The sequence below is a fragment of the Calypte anna genome, chromosome 1, assembly GCF_003957555.1.
Source record: "Calypte anna isolate BGI_N300 chromosome 1, bCalAnn1_v1.p, whole genome shotgun sequence".
Classification (NCBI taxonomy): domain Eukaryota; kingdom Metazoa; phylum Chordata; class Aves; order Apodiformes; family Trochilidae; genus Calypte; species Calypte anna.
The window spans coordinates 20,638,261-20,661,132 of record NC_044244.1 but is presented as its reverse complement, the minus strand read 5'-3'; the positions used below and the strand labels follow the sequence as shown (position 1 = coordinate 20,661,132).

Here is a 22,872-nt window from a genome sequence, read left to right as displayed (position 1 = left end):
TGAAGAGAAGCACTTTCAACACACAAAATCAGGAAACGGGCACCTAATATCATCTTCATTTGCAAACATGATCACTGCTCGAGCATTTGGAGTTTCCAGCAAGCGCTTGATGATCTTTTCAAATTCTCCTGGTCTTGGTTCCCGAGGGATTTTGAGTGACTGGGCAATGCAAACACCTCCTGTGAAAAATTAAAAAGAGAAAACAATAATTATAGCACATTGTTTATAAACACTTTAGATAATCTGCAGTTAACGAGGCAGGCAAAGAAAACTAATCTAAAGGTGCTAATTTAGAGATACTGCAGTGCAGCCAAAAGTTACCTTATCTATATATTTTGAAATATGCAATGTACAAACATGCTGACTTAATGTTGCATTAAAGAGTACAACTCACTTACCTTTTACTTTATATTTTTATATAAAATGTTAAACAACATCCAGATAACCAAGCACCACACTACAGCTCTGCTGGCCCGAGTTCCAGAGACCTACCCCAAATTATGGTAGCTGACAACCCAGACATACCACAAGATTTCATTTAGCCATGGAGCCACAATCTGAGTTATCTTATGTTCATGGTGTGATATCAGGTACTATCACACACCTCTATTTTCTCTACAGAGAATATAAGGTTAAAAATAAATGCTGAGGTTACAGAATCAAGTAGCAAACTTGTAATGTTCTCTTACAAATGAATACATACAGATCACTTCTAATTGTTATTATGACATACTTAATTAAGTTGTCTAAATTATTCAAGATGTTTTCGGCTGTCATTGAATATTCTAAATTACCAATCAGCAAATGAACACAAACTCAGAGATGGTATTTATATTTCCTCCTGACAGAGGGAAAGTGCTAATAGAAATCTTCACAATGTACCTGCCTGGCAAAGAGGGACCAATTTCTACAGAAACTTAGTGATTTCTAATGACTTTCACATACTTGTGCAGGGGAATCTCCACTTCCCTGTCATGACACTCTTACCTATTTTCTCTGCACACTAGCAGAGAAATTCCTGGAGGTTCTTTCATGAAGCACTGAGTCCATATTGGCACACATTTTCTATACCATAGCCAACCTTTCTCTGCTTGCTCATTAATTTATTTTAATTCTTTTCTCTTTAAGAACTGTTTCCTGATTTAGGACATTTGTACATTTGATAAATTGGTCCATCAGTACATCTAACTCCCACAGATATTTGCTCTTGACTGTTCTCATTCCCCCAAAAAAGATCCTCTTATGGGAAATCTAATTATTATTAAACCCAGAAATTAAGAAAATGAGCAAATGTTTATTTCTGAAAAAAATAGTGACATGTTACTAGACAGAGGCAAAGCAAATAATATTTTTTTACAACTCTGTATATAGATACTTCTACATTGAAAAATAACTTCAGTGTAAGAATAAGAATTTTATAGAAGAGTTGTTCTATTTTTCATGCATGATACTATTTCTTTTTTTGATATAAGAATATGTGGGTCATATAAACATCTATGTTTTTAAAGGTAATTACACAACTAAAGTTACAGTTAGATGGCTATGCTGTATATGGGGAGGCTTTCCAATTTTGTCAGTGGTTTCTTCCTATCACAAGGTCTTTCTTTTTTTTTTTTTTTTTTTTCCTCTCAAAGTACTTCACAAATTAGTTTGATACACACTGTCAGTGATGTGATTTGAACAAAAACAAGGATCCAGGCAGATTCAGCTTGGGATGTGGAGCTATATGACAGTTACAGAGGTCTCACATTAGCTTTCTTAAGCTGAATGTAGTTAATCTTTAAGCAAAACAAACCAACAAATCAAAGGAATTTATTTATGAAACTTTTTTTGTTTCTTTTCTTCAAAGAATTAGTGGGAAAAGTTCAAAGCTGTCCTATGCTCACCAGTGTTTATGAAGCATTTAGACAATGATTTTAACAATATGCTTTAACTTTTTGCTAGCCCTGAACTGGTCAGACAGTTGGATTACATGAACATTGCAGGTCCCTTACAAATGGAACTGTTCTGTTCTATTCTATTCTATTCTAATACTTTAAAAGTACTGGGGATTCATTATCAGTTTTTGTTTTGGCTTTGCAGAATCTCATCAACCTCAATAGTTCTCTGCACAGGCAGATCATAAATTTGTATCAAGTTTAGACATGGCATAAATGAAGCATGGAATTATCAACTGCCAGTATAAAAATAACTTTCAAGTGAAATCAGCCAGTTTTAGTCACAGGAAAATATATCACCTTCTTCAGTTACGCATCAATGTATTGGAGGTTGCATTATTATTTTATTAGACTGAGAGTTGCATACTACAGTGTAGATTTAACCTGAATTCTTCTCTTCTTCACATGAAGGAAATATTTGCAAATCAGAACATCAGCCATTTCTAACAAAAAATATTTGTACAAATGTCTTTAGTATTTATAAATAGTATAAAGATACAATATAAATAATTTACTTTTATTTACTTTAAAATGGAATATAATGTCTTTTTCTGGCAAGGCATTTCTCCATGTTTTTCAGAACAGCCTGGCTCCCCATCATGAAGAGCTAATTTGCCAGTAATAACAGCTGAGCCCATGTAGCAGGTGACCCTCACATTCACCAGGTACCTTTGACAACCCAGTAATGAAAAGATGGACACTGGATTATGAAAAGCTGTAGCCAGTTTTCTAAAATGATATGAAGCTATTGAGATAGGAACTCAAACAGCTATTAACTACAGCCTCTTTCTCATGTAACAGGGCTGAAATATTTAGCAAACATCCTGTAAATTTAACAATCAGAAGTTCACTGTAACAAAAGAAAAGCTGAAAAATGATGCCAAGCTTTCAACTGTCCCCAACGACATTCAGGTATGAAAAGCAAAACAGATCCTAAAAAATTACTTAAAGGAATAATTTATGACCTCATAAATTTTGAGTGCCTTTTCCAACCATTTCTATTCATGCAACAGCCCTTAAGAAAAAAAAACAAACAAAACAAAAAAAAAAAAAAAACAAAACACCACTAAAAACCTTTCCACATAGAACTAATATGCAAATACTAAAAAGCACATATGTATAATGCACTATACACAACCATCTATGATCTGTGTGGAATGGATATCAAGCAGTGAAAAGCTGCTGTAGCTAAAGAGCCTATTTTCAGTCAAAATGATGTAGAAGAAACACCACTCCATCATTGCAGCAGCAAGTTCAGTCATGAATGTACTGTGAATCTTAACATCTATACACTGATTAATGTGTTAAATACTAATAGGAATAAAATAAAACACACTTCATCCTTGTTTCTACATTTATAATGAATTGTGTAAACTGCCTCCAGCACACAAAACAGTTTGTGTACACACTTATTTATATATTGCATTTAGAGCTATTGCTCAAACAAGTAACAGAGTATCAATTTTCAGCTAATGATGAAATGCTAGAGCCACAAACACACTTAAACACTATGATGTCCAACCTCTCAGCACCCTATCACCTTTGAAATCTACAGTCTGGGCTAAATGCCCAGACACAAAAAGAGATGAATGTATAAGAAAGGGATTTACAGGAGCCAGCAATCTGAATAAGGAATACTTATTCCAAAATAGCTAGCAGAGGAACTAAAGGGATAGGTTTTGAGGCCAGTAGTTAAGATAATCTTATGAAGCATGAAAAAAAAAGAGAGATTTACCCAAATCAAGGAGATTTAGGGTTTGAGAACAGATGTACTGTACGTGATACTGACGGATTTACCATTTGCTGCAGGGGTGACAAAGGGCAGATGGTTCAGGCACCTGATGCCCCTGGAGGATTTATGGCTGTGATCATAAGAACAAACAGTGTCTACACATTTTGCTCTGTCAGCATTTCTGACTGATTTGGCAAAACTGCTTGTCCCTGTTTCTGGTTTCCAATATATTTGTTATCCTTCGTTGTCTAGTGATGCACTTAAAAAAACACATTGGTCTACATTTCCCTTGGCCAAAATTATGATTAATCTAACATTTGTATGAGGAAATGAGAACTGCCTCCTTAGCAAAAGGAAATGCCATGTTCATACGCAGTCAATTAGAAGGACCTAAGAACAGGCTTTAGAAAGGACTACACTAAAAGCTTTTATTGACACCCTGAAGTGAGTCAGACAGAGACTCATTTCAGTCAGCCAGTCCAGGAACAGATACCTGTAACAGCACCATACTCCTAATGCACCCATTCCCTAATTTATATATGACACAGAAGCTAAATTTAGGGTTTGTATCTATCACATGTGTTAAAGATATGAAGATAGCACTGATGGAAAGTACTTCTTCAAATACCCCAGGTAGAAAACAAAAGGTCTCAGCACCAAACTGTGCTAAGTCTATTTTGCTTGTTCTCAGATCTGTAAAGCTAAGGTTATATCAGTCCTTTGAGAGCTTTACAGAGTCGTAAAATCTTGAGGTTGGAGAAGACCTGTAAGATCAAGCCCAACCATCAACTCAAAACCACCATAACCACTAAATTACATCCAGAAGTGCCATGTCCAGATGTTTTTCAAACACCTCCAGGGATGGTGACTCCACAACTGCCCTGGGCAGCCTGTTCCATTGCCTGACCACTCTTTCACTAAAGAAATTTTTTCCCAATCTACCTCAGCCCCTGCTTCTTCAGACTAAACAACTGCAGTTCCCTCAGCCACTCCTCATACTTGTGCTCCAGACCCTTCACCAGCTTCATTGCTCTTCTCTGGATATTTGAGTAATAAAACAATTAATATAAAGAACACTGCCAGTGAGTATAATTTGTCTTCTAACAGCTATTAAGTGTGATATCCAGCACCTGGAGCCAGGGGATGAGGCAGAGAAGGACAGGAGAGGTAGGAGCTGTAAATCAGGGCCACTACAGGAGCTGCCCTACTTGTGATCAGGGGCTGAGTCCAGGTACTCTGCACTGTGGTGAGCAGCTGGTACCTCTTGTGCTTTTAAAACAGGCACATAACCAGACCTGATCTACATTAGTATGTTTTTGAGTTGTTTTCTCCATTGTGATAAAAATTACATCTAAACCAAACTGCTCCATGCTGGGCTTGGCTTGCTTACAGGTGCTCTACATAACACAGCTTATGGGAAGTAGGTTATGACAAACAAAAAATAATAAATTTTGAAGATATTGTCAGTAAACTGGGTCAATAAGCTTTTTCCTTTCTTTTTGTGCTCTTACAACAGTGATTTTACCACTGAAAAATTAAAACGAAAAGGAAACATAATACCTGCATTACTTTGGTGGTTAAACTTAGGGTGATTTTATCGTAATAAATATTCAGTCTCATGGGTTCTGAAGTCACAAAACTGCACACTAATTATAAACCATTAAATACTCAAGCTTGTGGAGGTGGGTGCCAGAAGTGATGCTGAATATGTATTTGGAAAATAGTGAGCAGACTTGATAGAAAACCAGCACTAACAAATTAATTCCCTAAAGCAAAGACTGAAAGATCAAGCTAAATACAAGGGCCATGCTGTCTCCCACCCTGGCTAGGATTCAGCACTATATTATGGGCCAGCTAGTGAGATAAACAGGAAAGGGTCTTTTTTTTATCAGAAAAGCTGAAGACACAGTTCTCCATTCAAGCATGTTCAGTACTGGGACCACAACCATCCTACTCAGAACTAGTTTACTCTCTAAATATTTTTATCTCCCCACTTACATACCTAACCCTATCATTGTAAGATGGGAAAGGACCAAGCTATGTGTGTGCTTTAACAAGTTATCTGTTTCTCAGAATAAGGAGACAGACCTCACCTCACTCAGCATACATTATTGCAAGTCAATTATTTCATGACAGCTTCATTGTAGATAATGTGGTTCCCAAAAAAAGCTGAAGACGAACAGTCAGAGAACATCTGAGATCCAGTCCTACCTGGCAGGACTTTCTCAGCTCCCTTCAAGTACACACTTTCTTTTTTTAAGATTAATTACATGTGACTGGTCACTACACAAAGAAAATTTTAATGCAGGCCTGTGGAGGCTTTCCAAAAGACATTAGAGAAATATGTGAAGGCAGAGAAGTTCTTGTTCCAAGCAGGGTGAAAGATGTCAGAGAGTCAAAAGAAGGCTCAGTAAGAAGTTTTCCTTGAAGCACAGAGGGAGCTGTCTCAGGCAGACACAGCCTTGGTCTGACAGGAGATAGCACAAGTCTGACAGAGTCATATGATGCAAGAGAATGTGAGGAAAAACAGACAATTACATTCCTCCCCCTTTTCTTATTCTCTCTATAGTTTCTATAGTTATACTGAGAGCCTAGCAAATCTAGACCTGCTTATATTAGAAGTCTGCTTCAATTGCCAGGAACCTGATTCCACATGAAGATTTTCAGAGATATTAGAAACAACAAGATGCTCCACACTTAAGTTCTGTTGACAAAAATCAGTATAGCCTTGTGACCTTGTTAACCCATAAAAATCTTCTTTTTAAGCAGACAGTTAATTCCTTGATAAATGTGAATGCTAAGAAATCTGAATGGTAAAGAATAAGTGATAAGAAAAACGTTAAAAAAAAGTAAGATAAATTTTCTGCCTGGGATTTTCATTGATGTTGATAAGCAGTAATTTTTAGGAATCACAAAATGCTTGGGCTGGAATTTTTATTTAAACCACAACCAACTTGCTGCCATCCCCTTGTATATCCCTAGATGCCCTTAACAACAATTCTAGAGTATGAATCCACAGGGAGTAACACCTAGGAAGATATCATTACAAGTTGAAAATCAGATTTCACAAGCAATAATTCTTCACAATACATATGTCTTCTTAGTGCCAAAGAATCATGCCTGGGAGGTCTGAATGCAGCCATGCGTTGCTGCCAGAGCTACCTGTACATAACTGCCCCAAGAAACCATATGATCACTACTGTGGCTCTATGGACTGCAGTGTATCTTAGCTTTGCAGATCTCCATGCTCCCACTGGAGTCCATGCCATGGCATCTCCACTGTTATTCATACCCAAATCCAGTTAAATAAAATCTCATTCCAGTACTCCTCTTTTGTTGCAGTCACCAAGTACCTGTAGTATGGAAATATTCTAAATTCTTGTGGCTTTTTATTTCCTCAGAAGCTAACCAAATTCCTCAGCAAACAATGCAGTTACTCTTGCAAAGACAGATAATTCTTCAGCCAACAGTGACAATGCTTTTTGATGTGCAGTAATGGAAAGAAAATTGTTTAAGCAACTAAATAATTTAAATAATACTTCATTCTGAAGGATAAAAGTGTCACCTAGTATCCAAAACACTAAAACACAAGGAAGGATGAGCAATTCTTTATAGTCTTTTAACAGAAAAAAAGTCTGCTTTTTGAGTCCATACAGTGATTTTTTGTTTCCTTCAAGTAAAAATGTGTTTTATCAAAAGCCCCTAATATTTATGACAAAGGTGTTTTTAATGCACCAACAGGTCAATGATGCATTTTCACAACCATGTAAGCTGCAAGTATGAGCTTTTCTACTCAGAACTATCATCCTTTACATGCTCAAAGTCTCACTCATTTAGTGTTCTAGAAAAGTCCATTCAGCAATGCTTTTTGTCAGCCTTCTTTCACTCATTCTTTTGAAAAATAATCTAAAAAATTAAATTAAAAGACATTCAGTGAAAGCATCAAAGAACACAAAACATTCTGATAAATATAATTCACCCATTCTTTTTATAATTTTTTTTTACATTCCTATATGTATTGACAAGCATACAGCCATTCATATTTCACAAACACATGCACTCACACATATACTTACTTCCTTAGCAAAGCAGATGTTACTTTTAATATAGGAAAGAAAGGAATGAAAAAAAACAAATTATGGATCCATATGAGACCACTGGCTATTGGTTTCAGTCATCTGAGTCTATCTCTAAGGTGACATGAAGCAAGAAAGATCTCTTATTTTATACTTCCATTTTGAACAATAAAAAAATATTTTTGGGGTTTTTTTGTTTTGTTTTTTTTTTTAAGAAACTGTTACAAATGTTCCACTACAGCTCCCATTAAGACCAGGATCTGACAGAAAATAACTTCAAGGAATATTCTTGCCATCACCAAACTACGGATTTTTTTTTTTTTTTTTTCAGGTTTGAAGAAAACAATCCCTCACAAGCAACACATTTTTTATCTTGTGAGTTTTCAGTGCTATCTGTGTAAAGGAAAACCTTGAAAGTGAGAGGCTAGAAAAAAAATTCATCTGTAGTAGAGATTTTTATGAATAGGTAGAAATCACATACCCATACAGTATGAAAAAAAACAAAAGCCAGAAAGAATAAATTATGAGAAAAGAATTTTCCCCTCTGCAGAGAATATTTAGTATAACTAGTTCATAAAGGATACAGAATGCCTATTCAAACTTGAAAACTATCTGTGGTCAGAAGAATGTCACTGAAATTGGGCTCTGCTCACATTTACTGGTCAGCTGTTGCAATGCTTTCACAGCTATGTCTCTTTTTAATTATTATTACTGCATGGGTATGAATATCTTCCTCTGTGGAAATGTGGTTCTTCCTATTTTCAGATTTAGAATTTGCAAAGGCATAACATGAAAAAAGAAACCTATAGCTTTTTACTGTTTTCTGGCTACTTGATACATACATCCATACTGAGGAAGGGACAACCTATTTTTTTTTGTTTGTTCTCTAAGATCAGGAAAACATACTTCATGAAAGAAATGTCATAAATGCCTAAATTCTACAAGTGTTTCAGATTATTTTTTAAGGTAACACTGGTCCTGACTTACAACAAAGTAATATTGGGAACTCAAACTCTGCCCTGTGGTTATCTAACTGATGTCTTTCTCTGAAAATAAAATTTTCCTGGTTATGACCTTTATTCTTACCTCCATTTTTCTGAAATTCTCAGTACTAATGAGCCCGTGTTGCAGTAAAGATTTGGGTCGGGAGTTTTAGGGAGTTTAGATGGAAATGGCTGCTTCAAAAATTTATAGAGGTGGGTCAGGCATAAAAAATGCCAGCTGACTTCTAAGCACAGTCCAAAAAAAACCTGTCCCAACTGCTGAATCCTCCAGAGGTACTGGTTAACATCTAATGCTATGCTAAAAGATGCAGTACCAACAGCCCAGTCTAACATACCACTTTCTGTCTTTCTGTCTCCTGGTTGTCACCACTAGACACGGGATGCTGTTTTCCAGGTGTAGCATCCTCCTGCCACACAGCTGGAGAAACCCTGCAAGTTGTCGGCTGAATTCACAGTCCTAGGTGGATTTATTCAGCACCATGAATCTAACACAGGAGCTTCTGGCATGCCTTGTAATGATGTTTAGAAAGCAAAAGAAACCCTGCCATAAGAAGGAATGGATTTTGTAAAAATATTTATTTCAAAATAAATATAACCTTTCTTCTTGTAGGATAATTTGGTCCCTAAGGGAACTTTGGTCTAGCATTTTTTCATTCCACTCCCTGCCCTGTTTATTTTAAATATTTTATCAGTAATATAAAACACTCTTTTCAGTTAAGTTGTCCTGGATCACCTTATGTTAGTGGTAGGCTGGTGTCCTATTTTTCCCTGGCATGCTTCCTACTGCTATCACAGTGTTCTGAGGTTTCCTTCAGTCACCACTTTTGCACTTATACACTGTACACAGGCAGCAGAACCTGACTTTTAATCATGCCTTCTAAGAAAAATAGCAGCAGTGATTAATGTTTTCATTCCAAAAGGTTTTGTTTGCTTGTATAAGTGAAGATCTTCTTCTTTGTGGTCATAAAATAGCTACAGATTTCTTATATTTATCAGAATCCCTTCTTTTTGCTGTCTTCCAGAATGCTGGTGGCAAAAGCAATATTTTGCATCTTTCTTTATGTATTTCCCTTACCAAACAGCCTAGTATCAGGGAATTATACTTAAAATTAGGCATGTTATTTAGTTTAGGTTACATCCAGGTGTAAAATATTTATTTTCTAAGTATTTGAACTATCAAAAATCAAAATCATTTACATATGATCTACTCACATTTGATTAAGATGAGTCTGGATTTAATTACTTATGTTTAAACTTGAGTGTGAGGTTCAAAACACTAGACCCAAATCTGAACTGAAAAAAAAGATTCAGATTTTTTCTGAAACTAAGAAGGGATAATTCTGTGGTCTTCTCTATATGAAACTATAAACACAAACTTGCAATGAAAAACAAAGAAAGATCACTTCTGGCAGGGAAACTTATAGGTAAATCTAGTCGCCAAAAAGGAATATAAAACAGTTGCAGTGCCCTATAAGAGAATCTTGCACATTAACAGAGTTTACTACATAAATTCTCTATATAGCAAGCCTAAACTAAACTTAAGCCCATGCTAATGCTGCTAGATTGCTCACTCACAGCCTTGTGCCTGAAGGGTCTCATCTGTTTTCATGGATATTGTCATCAGAAACCACACTGACTTCAGCCCTGCAGGCACAAGTTGAAGTTCTCTTCCAAGGCCTGGATATTTTACAGAGATTACATCATACATGCAGAGCTCTGTTCATTGTTTTCACTAAATAGGAAAATAATTTCAGGCTCAAAGATACAATTTTCCTCATCTACCTCAGCCTCTTCACTCAACATTGATCAGTGAATGAAATGGAAATATAATTTCTGACTGCTTCCATGTGTAGTCAAAGTCTATTATCCTATAATCTCAGAATTAATCTGATTTTTATCAGATTTTTACCATTGTAGAAGTTCTTCAGTACTGAAAAAGACAATAAGTCCCTTTTCATAATTTTTTTTCCTAACTTCAGTATACAGCAACAGGACCTGGTTACAACTTTTTCATCAAAAACAGAGAACCAACTCCCTCATTTTTCCAAACACAACTTGTATATTATAAAGTCGTGCAATTAAGTTGGAAGCTAAGTAACCTTCTCTCATACATGCTAGGAGGACTGAGTTTGTTTAATTAGGTGTCTAGCCTGCGAGTTTTATTTGCAAAATTCACATACAGATTTTGATATTAGTACCCAGCTGCATTTATCTTGCTTTAAAGTACTTACAGAGGTGGACACCTGGGTAAAAGCATCACCATGACCTAAAAATACTAACGAATTTTTCTGCTGACTTCTTACCATTGACATCTATAAAATATGGAAAAAAAAAAAAGCTAATTCGTGTGTATTGTTTCAGGATTTTACTTTTCTTTACATTAGTTGAATATATAGTGATATTAAGAATCTGTAATACTTCCATTATGGCACAGCAGTGAAATAAAACTATGAGCAGATGAGTGAACAGAAGAGTCAGTCAGTAGCCTTCCACATAAAATCTTTGGAAGCTTACCTTAATTTTAAAAATGTAACTGAAAGTTGGTTATATGTCCTCTGTATCTTTAACAAAGTCTGGGGCATTGTGTTGTGAGATTTGGATCAGAGAACAAATTCAAAGAGAGGAGCCTGATGTCTCTATGCATTTAATGCCAAGGAGTAAAATCTGCCTTGAGAAGGCATTTAAGAGTGAGTAGATGTACTAAGTAACCTTTTCATAAAGCATATTTGGATGAAGGATTAGCTTAGTTCATAGAGTCCTAGAAAATAAAATGCATCAGTTCAAAAATTACTAACCAGGAGATAAACTTAGAGACCTGCAATGGGCCTGAGAACTTAGAGCAGGAGGTAGAAGCAGGAAGACATTCAGAAGAACCATGAATGCAACAGAAAAGAGCTTGCAATCTGAACACTTTAGTCTGTTTTAAGACACAGAACATCAATGTAGAAATGGTGCAACAAAACTGAAAACATGGGAATGTTCTTAATTTTGGAGTACAATAAATCCTGAAAGGGCACTTTTCCTACTTTTGTTTGGAAGGTACCATATATATCTATATAAAAAAATAATGCAGAAATACAGCAATGTTTACTTTTACTAATGGCCTAATTAGTCACATCTGTCCTTACTTTCAGGACACATCAGGTTTACTTTTAGGATTCATCCAATTTTGTAAATGATTCAGCAGGTATATATGTCTGCTAGGTATCCTCAGTCCTTATTCAGGAAGAATAAAGTCCTTAGTAAGAAAACATGTAGCAACTCTAAGTGGAATCCCTAAAAAATGCTTAGATTCAGATTAAGGATTCTGGACAGGAGGTCCAGTCAGTGATCTGATTCTGGCCTATTCCCACACTTTCTATAATGGTGGAAACACACCTCCCTACTTTGCTGGGAAACGAGCAGCACATAGGATCAAAATCTGCTTTTATGCAGTCTGGCAATACCTGTACTAGGACAGCAGGTAACCCTGCCTATCTGTTTTTCACATCATAGAAACATGGCTTCACTCTCACTAACATTCTGAAAGGCACAAAGGCTCTACTTAATGTCCAAGAAGGAAAAACACAGGGAGAAAGCTATAATCCATGCAGAAAGAAACAGGAGAGTCTGTGATTTCCATCGAAGTGTACAGCTAATAGAAAATTCCTTGCAAAGAAAGGCAGCTACTCAGAGGAATTTCTCTTGCTTTCCTAAGCCAAAATCTGAAAGGCTCAGCCAGAATATACACATCTTGGTCAACCTCAACCAAGCTTCTTAGTAACATCAAACAAATAAATGTAACTGTTCAGAATGAAATATGCCAACATTATACTACAGTAAAGAGGGAAATCTGGATACTTTTACTAATGTAGCTATCAAAAGGATGAAAGCTTTGTCTTTAGGTCAACAAAGGACACAGTAAACGGATCAAACACTGGGAAGGTGTAGGGACCACAGTTCCATCCTTGGCACAGAGCTGAATCTCTTCTTTAATCTACTGTTTATTCTACTTTATTCTAGCCCTGTTCCCAAAGTCAACTTTACCTCTGGATAAATAAAAACACTAAATATTGGAAGCTTTTCCACATGAAGTAAAGTGTGTGCATAGACAGCTTAGTGACCAAAGCCATTTTCCATTCATATTTTCCTAATCTTTTCCTTCATTGTGAAACTTCTGCTCACTTGCTTTATGATTGATCTCTTGCATGGAAAAAAGGCATGAAGTAGGAGATCCCAGTTGGTAAGGAGCAAAGAAGCAGAAAAGGGCAGTAAGGGTCTTCAGCCTCTCTGTTCACCTGCAATCACCACTCAAATATATACATTCCCAGTATGGCATTATTCCCTGGAAACCCCTTCCAGATGGGAAATTCCACAAAAAACTATAGTGCTGCACAGAGCCTATGTATTTGTCTCACCGAATACCTCCCTCCATTTCCCATGAGAAGGACACTGTCTTACACTCTTATGTGACATAAAATGGGAATGCTTTATCACTTCATCATCCCAGATGTAGTCAAACCTAAAAGTATTTCATGAAGAAAACTCATCTGCTGTGAACTTAAAGAGACCGCAGCAACTGAAGGGCTACAGAGGTACTCAGAGTAAAATCCTAGATGGAAAAAAAGACCTTCAGAGAGCAAAACTATGTGCAATAGAACTAGCCATGGATGATCTTCTCTGGCATTGCCTGATTATTTATTGCAGAATTATATACTAATGTCCTAGAAATCACCTTTAACCATCTGTGTGGTTGCTAGATTCAAATCAGTCCTTTAAAAGCTGAAAGGAAATGCTGCCAATGATAAAAGTCCAGAGGCAATCCCACATGGAACTTCCCAAATTGAATTCCTGCTCTCACAGTGCTACTATGTTTTCCTCCAAGCTACGTGTCCCAGATCAGCATTGAAAGCCAAGCTTGACCTGAGCACAGTGAGTGCATGATTTAAAATCAAAGCAAACAGATTCTGTCCATTTTTTGACAAGGCAAGGTGAAATGATGCTCATGGTGCTGCAGAGTATCCTAGATCCCTCAAATGAGGCAGCAAAATGAAACTGGCAAGAAGCTATCAAAAACAAGCACAGCACAAGGGCATGTACATAAAGTTACCTGTCAGGATTGTAAATCCTGAGAAACAATCAAGATAATATCTTAACAGATAACTTAAGATTTCATTCTGACAGCTAACCAGAAAGAAGTTGAACTTTTCTGAAGTGCTAAATCTAGTGACTAGTGGGGGAGAAGATATGAAAATATTTTACTTATGCCATAAGTGCCCCCAATTTCCCATGGAGCACACTCTCACTATTTTCAGAATGTCTGTTAAAACCTCTCTCCAAGTCTCTTCCAGTACTTCTGTTCAAAGCCTGGACCATATTTCCATGAATGAACCAGTACAATGAGACCCAAATGACTGACTGAAAAAAGGGCATTCTAATGTAAGACTGGATACGCATATTTCTCTCTCTGTAAGAGACAGATAACTCTATCAGAAAGGAAACCTGTTCATTACAGGAAAACAAGGTGTATCTGGCAGTTACAGTGGAGTTTAAACATAAGACACCCCCTGGTTTATTTCACAGTAACTTCACAGAGAGATGAAAACTCACCAGCACTTCTCAGATCAAGTGGGAGGAGCAAATGGCTATTTGTTGATAAGTAATGAAGAAAAATAAGTTTAAAGATAAGTTTAAAATAACTTGAAAATAAGTTTAAATAGTAACTTATTTGTTGCATTTTGTTTGTCAATGACTAGAAAAAAAGGAATATTATTATTTTGATTAATGGACAAAACGTTTCCCTTCTAATAAAATTTTATGTATGAGGAAAGGATCCTTTTTGCATCTCCTCGAAAGGACTTCATTCCATATTTTTATTTGGAATAATATTTTCCTTTTCTTTTTTTTTTTCATTTTTGTGGCTGAAACCTCTCTGCCAGCTGTCATTTTAATTAAATCTTGCAAACAGACCCCATTGGATTTCCAGCTGAAAGAGAACTCTACAGAAGAACAGCCGTTACAGGGCTGACTAGAGCTTCCTCCAGCCTGAGAGTCCCTTTCTGGCTATGACTCAATGGAAGAGCAGAAGAACAGAGCAAACATATGTGGTGACAGGTTGGCCCAGCCTTTAATAACAGCCAGCTAAAGAGCTTTTTTGGGAGAAGGTGTCTTTATACTCATTAAAAGCTCTAGATAGATTTTTCTCTACTAATACATCTAGTTCACTTGAACACAGGCAAAAGCTAGGTGAGATGTTCTAGGGGTTCCCTCAACATCAAGTCTAAACTTCACAGTACCTAAAGATCAATTTTCCTTTCTCTTTTCCTCAATGATTACAGTCTTAAGCTCCAAAAATCATAGTTTGATCCAAATGTGCCATGACAAAGTGTTTTAATGTGCATGTATTTTTCAGCTTAATCTTTTAGTTAAGCTGGTGGTTCCATGTGTCATATATGCACATCACTTTTCCCACCTTCATTTATAAAAAGATCAGCAAAGTATATTTAGATGCATTTCTATGGAGCTTTCCAGAATACCCAATTTTCTCTAAAATTGGAGGCATGTTTGTATATCCCCATATTGTGCATCTACAGTTTTTTCATGGACCCCGGAAAACTGGCCAAGAAAAGTAACAAGAATGTGAATTTTAAAGGTATATATGTACATCCCGAAAGGCTGCATCGAAGTCTTTCAGAAGTAACAGGTTCTTCAGTTTCTAGAACTTAAATCTGGGTTCAGATATATTTGACAAGCAATTTGGTGTTCTGGAATCAAGAGAAATGTATGTTGTTATGAATTATCCAAAATACTAACTACAGAATGATCTCAGATATCTTTTCTTTTGAAGGGACTGATAACTGATGTTATCCTTGCATATTGAACCACTTTTTATTATGTATTCCAATGTCATGATTTCCTACATCTTTTTCTGTTTGTAAGTATCCAGTAACTGGTTGCTTTAATATAGAGTTCTTCTAAGAGATGATAAAGAAAAATATTTCCATTCTTCTAAAAAAATTGTATTTATAAACATAAATTAAACAAAATTTTTTAGTGATTTGAATTTACCAAATTTACTAGGTTTTCTTCTAGAAGTCCTCATACTTCAGAGCTTCCAGTGAAGCTTCTGAAAATGTTTAATTTTTCATGGTTTGGAAAGTTCATTAGATAGGTATGTCAAAAATGAGTATGTATGAAAAATTAGTTTCTTACAGTAGACAGAAGAAACCATTTTATAGGGCAGTAAGCTGTCATACTCAAGGGCATAACCCAACCAGTAATTTATAGGGTTAAACAGAAGGTTTGCTCATGGATAAGTTATTAAGAGAACACAATTAAATGGAAGTACCTTTCTTCAAAGCATCCCTTCATCTGCAAAGTGGAAGAAATATGGTATAGTTTATCTGTCTGGACCTTTGTGAAGCCAACTCCTCTGTTCTTCATAGACCTCTCTTTCCAAATCCAAACTGCTCTCAGCATTGTTAACATAATAAGACATCAGCTGGATCAGCTAATTATATTCTTAAAAAGCATTTTCTAGCAATTTACTTCTTTGTTTTATTTTATTCTATTTCCCACACCTTTAATTCTCTAAGATATGAAATGACTGTTTTTTCAAGCAAAGCAAATTCCCTGTATATTCCTTGCACACTTTGCATGCATACATACACACACCCTAAAGCACACCTAAATCTGAAAGCATAAATTATCTTTTTCCCTCATTTGCACATGGGCCTTTTCAGTTGTAAAACTGTATCCAAAGCACAGGTCTGTGCGATATCTAAAACTGTATTGATCAAATTTATCCAAGGCTTATAATAAATGAAGATAACAAAAATACTCTTTGAATGAAGAAGTGTTAAAGATATAAACTACATACAATCATCTGCCTTGTTCTTAATACATGCCAGAAAAATATCGGAAGAAGAGAAATGTTTCATCAGCTACTGATCAAAGGATCTCTACAAAGCAGCAGGATTAATTATTTCAAAAACAATTATTACTCTGATTGTCCTTTTAGTTAAAAGGTGCTTCTCATTTGCTCCAGCACCAGTTACCGTACACATACCTTATCATTTAATATAATTACATCTTTGAACCAATTTATCAGGGAAAGTATCTCACAAAATTCCTTGTCTACCACTTCTTTCCTCTTTGGGTTGTGACTCCCTTTCGGTTAAGCTCAACCTCAAACAAGTTCTTAGATAAATCATCATAGGAAAGGAAGTAAAATAAAGGACAGCAGGACGTGCTTTGAAGTCTCCATGAAGGATCCAAAGTGACCATATAGAGTAAAGTAAGGGTCTTTCACTCAATACCAAGCAAAACAGCAATCCAGACCTGGAGTGCAGCACAGTGAACTGTGGAGATTTAGACATCAGAAGTAGAAATATCACTTCCTGTTGTTTCTCTTAATTTCTTAGACAAGGATGATAAAATGAGTAATTTTGTCCAATTGTCAATGTAAAAATTAGGCAGAGTATTTGTTCTCATTGTTCCTTTTCATCCAGTAATCACTCAAAGACCAATGAAGTTGGCTTTGGCAAGTACCACTGCACACTGTACCTGAACCAAGAGGAACTGGTGTCAGCTCCTCCCAAAGAGACAGACACAAACATGACTCCCAGCAAGATCCAGCACAGGGGAAGCCAGAGGCTTCAGGAGTGACAGCCACAGACCAGCCTCCTCCTCCTCCCTGCCTCCAGTGAGGTAGGAGACACATGCCAGAGCAGCCAGGGACCTGCCTTGTAAACATCCCAAATCCACCCAGAATCAGAGAATCCACCTCGTCTTGGTGGGTGAAGGTCACAGACTGTGCAGCTTTCTGTTTGCCTCTGCTGCCCCTTTCCCCAAAGCTGATGTTCCTCTGAGAGAAAGGGTAAAAAAAGCTTGCTTTAACAAGTTCTACAGCATTAACTGCTCCATAACTTACACCAGAAAGATCTTCCCTGGCAGTTTGCTAAGCTTTGCTTGACTGCTAAGAGAAAATAATTAAATAAATGCTGCACAGACACAGAAAAGTATATTTAATCAATTGTGATTCTTGCCTGGCATTTAAGAGGACTGTGCTTTCAGAATGAAGCAACATGATTTGTTTTCTGAAATATTCTTGTGTTTGAGATACCCACCTATTTAAAGGCAGCTACTCACAACCTTATGGTATACAATGTGCAACTGTAGCTATCTGAAGCTAGGGCCAAATTCTACCATCTGGACTTGAGGCAAAAAGTCTGTTAAATAATAACAGAAAACATTTGTCACAGAGCGATGTGTTAAAGAAACAAGCTTGAAAGGAAGATCCTCTTTTTACCTTAAGTAAGGCCCTTCTTAGGTTCACTGTGGTTTATAACAACTAATGATAATACAAAAAAGGAGTTCCCTTATGATGACATATAAAACATGATGACAAATAAAACAGAAGTTATTTGGTTACTTTTTTTGCAAAAAAAAAAAAAGCCCCCAGTATTGGCCTAGTAATACTAGGTGAAAGGTAAGTATAAGGACAAGTTCAGACATTTTGTATTTCTGAACTCATCCTTGGGACCGCACACATTTTCTTCAGTGTTTCTTCACATTGCCTAGGGCATGATAAATATATCTACTCAAGCAACTATATCAACACTAGGAGCTTATTTTGTCTAAGAGCAGGCACCTTGTGTTGTTATGTAGGTGGAAAGGCAGATAAGTTTCTTCTTCAGGATGAGTAGGTGTGTGGAAAAACGCCATACAAAGAACTTTGATTCATCATTGTAATATTCACACCATACAGACTATTTGCATTCCAGAACTCATTTTAAGCCCTGAATTGCTGGGGAGTATACAGTATACAAAAGACAAAAAAAAAAAAAAAAAAAAAAAAATCAAAAAACAAAGAATCTGCTGACTTGGGATCCAATTTACCTTTGCATTTGTGTTACATTTTTAAATTAATATTTTAACAATAATTTAGATAATAACATGTCACAAATTCCTAGTGCAACCAAATATTTTTGGTAAAAGGCTGCTCAAAGCAGTTAGAAACCCTTTCACTGAAATACCTATTGTTAGAGTAAATCACATGTTACACAGTAATCATCTGAGTTCAGTTCAACTGTGAATGTTCTTTTTTAATCCATATGGATCTCATCTGGTCCTCCTTACACATTTTGTGGCCGAGGAAAACCAAAGGTCTTGATTACATAGAAGGCCCTACAGTATTTTCTTCTATAGCAGTCAAGCATAAAATCAGAGCTACATTGCATCCTTCCTTCAGAAGTCTACAGTAGTCATTTCATCATGAATTTCAAACTGACTTCCTTATTTGATCTTTTCCCAGCACGTGAACAGGGTTTGAAAACATCTGTTGCATTGTGAACACATCCAAAGTACTGTGCACAGTAGAGCCCTGCTGAATGGGTCTTAAATCTGCAGCATTTATTGTTCAGGCCACTGCTTTAAGCTGACTTGCAGTGCAAGAGAATTCCTGCAGAGACTTTATTAAGGTCCAGATTTTGCAGTCTGACATAAACAAAATGCAACTTTTCAGCTTGTTACAAGCAAAATATGTCTGCTAACAACACTCTGTTACATTCACTTGACATGCAAAGCAATGTGGGAGAGTGATCTGTGCAGAAAGAAAAGATTTTGTGGTCTCATTCCAATTCAAAGATTGAGGATGCTTCTAGCTGAGCCATAAGCACCTCTGAAGAATCATAAGCTCGTCTCCTTCCCTCTGTAAAATTATATTTGCTGTTTCACATGTGCACAAAGCAGGCTAAGGATTTCTGATGGTATAGGAGTGAAATTAAACAAAAAAAAAAAAAAAAAAAAAAAAAGGAAAAAAAAGAATATTCACAATGAAAAATAGCTTCCTTAATTAAAAAAAACCATAAGCAAACAAATAGACAAAAACCCATAACAGTAAAGACCACCAAAAAAACCACCAAACAATCAAACCAACAAACAAAAGAACCAACTTTTATCCAAGATTATAGGATCATTTTATCCCTCTACAGGAACAACCTCAAGCATTGCTAACTACATGGAAGACAACTGTGAGTTGTGCCTCCAGATTTAAATTCATACAGCAAATTCAGCTAAAGATATTATTAGTCCTCTTGTTCCTCAGTTCATCTAACATGGGCCTTTTTGCTTTTTCACTCTGTTTTATTATTTCCAGGTGTGAATGCCTTTTCTGTCATGTGAAATTGATACGCTACCTCATTAAGATACTATTTCTTTTCAGATTTCATTTTCTCTCTTGTCTATAGCTAATAGTCTCTGTTTTGCTTCCTACTTTCTTTGTCGTGGCTGCTCTTTCTCTACAATGTGTTTTGGAATGTAGTTTACATGAAAGATGCCAAACAAAAAGCTAAGGATAATCTAATTTCTTTCTACCAAAGAAAAAAAATAGTTCTCTACTGGCAAGAGTATATACATTATTGTAGACATTCAAGGGGACTAGCTGGTGAAAAAGTCAGAACAGCTACTGAGGGCACATTCTGCATTATTGCTGTCCTGTAAGAGCAGAGGGAATGTAACGGGAAATATTTTGTTTGCAGTCATTAATTTCTGTGTTTCAAAAAAAGTAACACTGATCAGATGCACCTTTTTTCTGAACAGAAGTGTTTTATCTTCCTAATTAATTTGGGACTTATTTAGAACTGGCTCAGCGATACAAAATTGACCTTTGAAGATCAAAGTGGTAAGCCACATGGGGCAAAATCCTCACTCTCTTACGCATGCAAAACTCACTCACATTTCAGATGAGTTTGCATCAGGATTTAGACAAGTGATCATTCCAAACCATGAAAAAAAGTCCCTGGGACAGTTTAATCTGTACAACTAGAACTTTGAAGTTTCATTTTATATTCTTTCCCCTCCAGTGTCCACTCCTCCCTTTTTCTGGATTTCTTCTGGGAAAGTTTTACACCCACCCACATCTTCCTCAATCATCCCATTTTGCTTTAGCAAAGTTTGCAAGCTTCTTGCAACACAGACAAAAACTTGGGAACATGAATACTAGCACTGCATAATTTAAGAGAGCTTTCTCATTACAGTGTCTCTTCATTTCAATTGTTTGAAATTCTTCTGCACCTGAAGGCATATGCAGAATCCAAACCAGGATCTGAGAGTGCTTACATTATATTATTATTTCTTGAATAAGGTGTTTTAATACCAACATCCGGAGGGTTAAACTAATAATTCAGAATCAAGCAAACATTATTCTTCCAAATTCCTTACAAATTACACTGACTTTACAGTTTTGTATTGCATATATATAATTCATATCAAAAATACTCACTACAAAAATACTACCTCTGCTGCCATAAGGATTGTTTTATCAGTTTTTCCCCAGAAATACTGCTTAAATTCAAAATTAGCTTTGCTGGTATCATAAGGTGAAAGGTGTAAGACTTCAACACCAACAATACCCAAAAGTAGATTGGAGACGTGTGTTCAGTGTATTACAGTACAATCCCAGTTGCACATTATGCTGATTAACTATATAGGCATGGAGTATAGTTATTCATAGTTTATAGTTATCCTAGTCATTAAAAAGAAGTCTAAAAAATCTAATGTTCTGTTATTGTACTAAAAGCCAAATGACAAAGGTCTGAGATGGTCTCAATGCCCTCCCAACTCTTCAAAGGCAGCAACTACTGCACATTGGCTGCCCAAACTGGGGACTGTAGCACCAAGCACACTCAAAGGCAGGGAAGAGCTAATTTAAATGTCAGACTAAGTTTTGCACTGGTATTACTTAGAATTGGAAAACACTTTGGACCCTGTCAACCAGCAGAGTTCCTTGATTGTTGATACAGCTATGTTTGATAATGTAAGTCTAAAATTTTCAGCCTAGCTTCTGATGAACTTAAGCATAATGCAATCTTATTGTATGCCCTCTCAGAACTGGCTAACAGTCTGAACAGGATGCAATAATAATAATAATTTATCAAGGTGCTTTTAAATTAGGAGATGGGATGAAAAGACAGACCTGCAGCTCACCTGTAAAAAAAAAAAAAACAGGCAATTGAAATGTGGTGATAAACAGAAACAAAAATCCTTATAAAATATATACCAGAAAAGCTTTGATGAGATCTTGTTCCTTCATTGGCAAAGTCAATTAATATAAAGATGCAAATTCACAGGAAAAATAATCTTAAGTTCCACTATCTATGGAACTGTGCTGTAGCCATGCAATGGCTTGTACAGAGCAAGCTTTTTAAGTGTTCAATGATCTCAGATTCTTCTTATTTTAAGATATCTTCCTGAATGCTGAAAGTGTAGGCAGATAAAAACAATTACTCAGATTCTCAATTAGTGAGTTGATAAGTTTGTTTTTCAAATACTCATGACCACAGAAGCAATAAACATAAAATCGGGTACTAAGCTATACTTGAATTTTTACTCTGTTATGCTTTTAGGTTACATACTTTTTTTAAAAAGCCAACACATTAAATTAAAAAAAGAAAAGCCTCTCAAGAGTGGGATGCATCAATTTGAGGGCATCTCTAAAGTAATGGTTTTGAAGTATCTCAGATACCTATGCTCACTTAAATTCTGCACAACAGTTCCATTAAAAAAACTCAGGATAAAATTCTACACTGAATTAAACCCCCCAAATTCAGTCCTACTATGGTCATCTGGTTCTCAAAGCAAACACTAGAACAAAAGGGGCTACTTACATAAATGACAATGTTAACAAAAGAGGAAATGGATGGAGACAAACTATGGACATGTTTAGGCTGGAAATTAGGAGCTTCTTACTAGCTGTGAAATAAAGAATATTATTTAAATATAAGTAGAGAGAGCAGTAAAGCCCAGAGATTTTAAGAAAGAGCTCAGTCAGCCTGTCAATGATATCATAGATCCTGATCCCCAAACCAGTGTCCAGTACTTTTTTGATCATATACACTTATGGTGTTGAGAGACACTGGCAGAGCTCAAGTCAAAATTATAAGCACTAACAGAGAGCCACAGTACTTTATTGAAGACCGAGGAGTGTGATACTGCAAGTAAACAAAGGCCATGCTCATGGCTGGGAGGCTGTGCTGTGACCTGGATCCAGTCTGATGCTCTGATATTGTCCCTGTTGTTTCCTCAGGCACATCAACATCCCAGACATTTTTCATCTTTGGCAGAGGGAAACACAATGAGAGGTA

The 22,872-nt window shown here is 36.2% G+C and overlaps 1 protein-coding gene across 1 annotated transcript in view; it reads right to left on the bottom strand.

Annotated features, from left to right (window-relative positions):
• The window catches only part of GRM8 (glutamate metabotropic receptor 8), a 318,849-nt gene that overhangs the window by 179,057 nt on the left and 116,920 nt on the right, over positions 1-22,872 (bottom strand). The window contains exon 3 of the mRNA XM_030449843.1: positions 44-179. Coding sequence (XP_030305703.1) covers positions 44-179 — 136 coding nt within the window. The remainder of the gene's footprint in view (positions 1-43; positions 180-22,872) is intronic.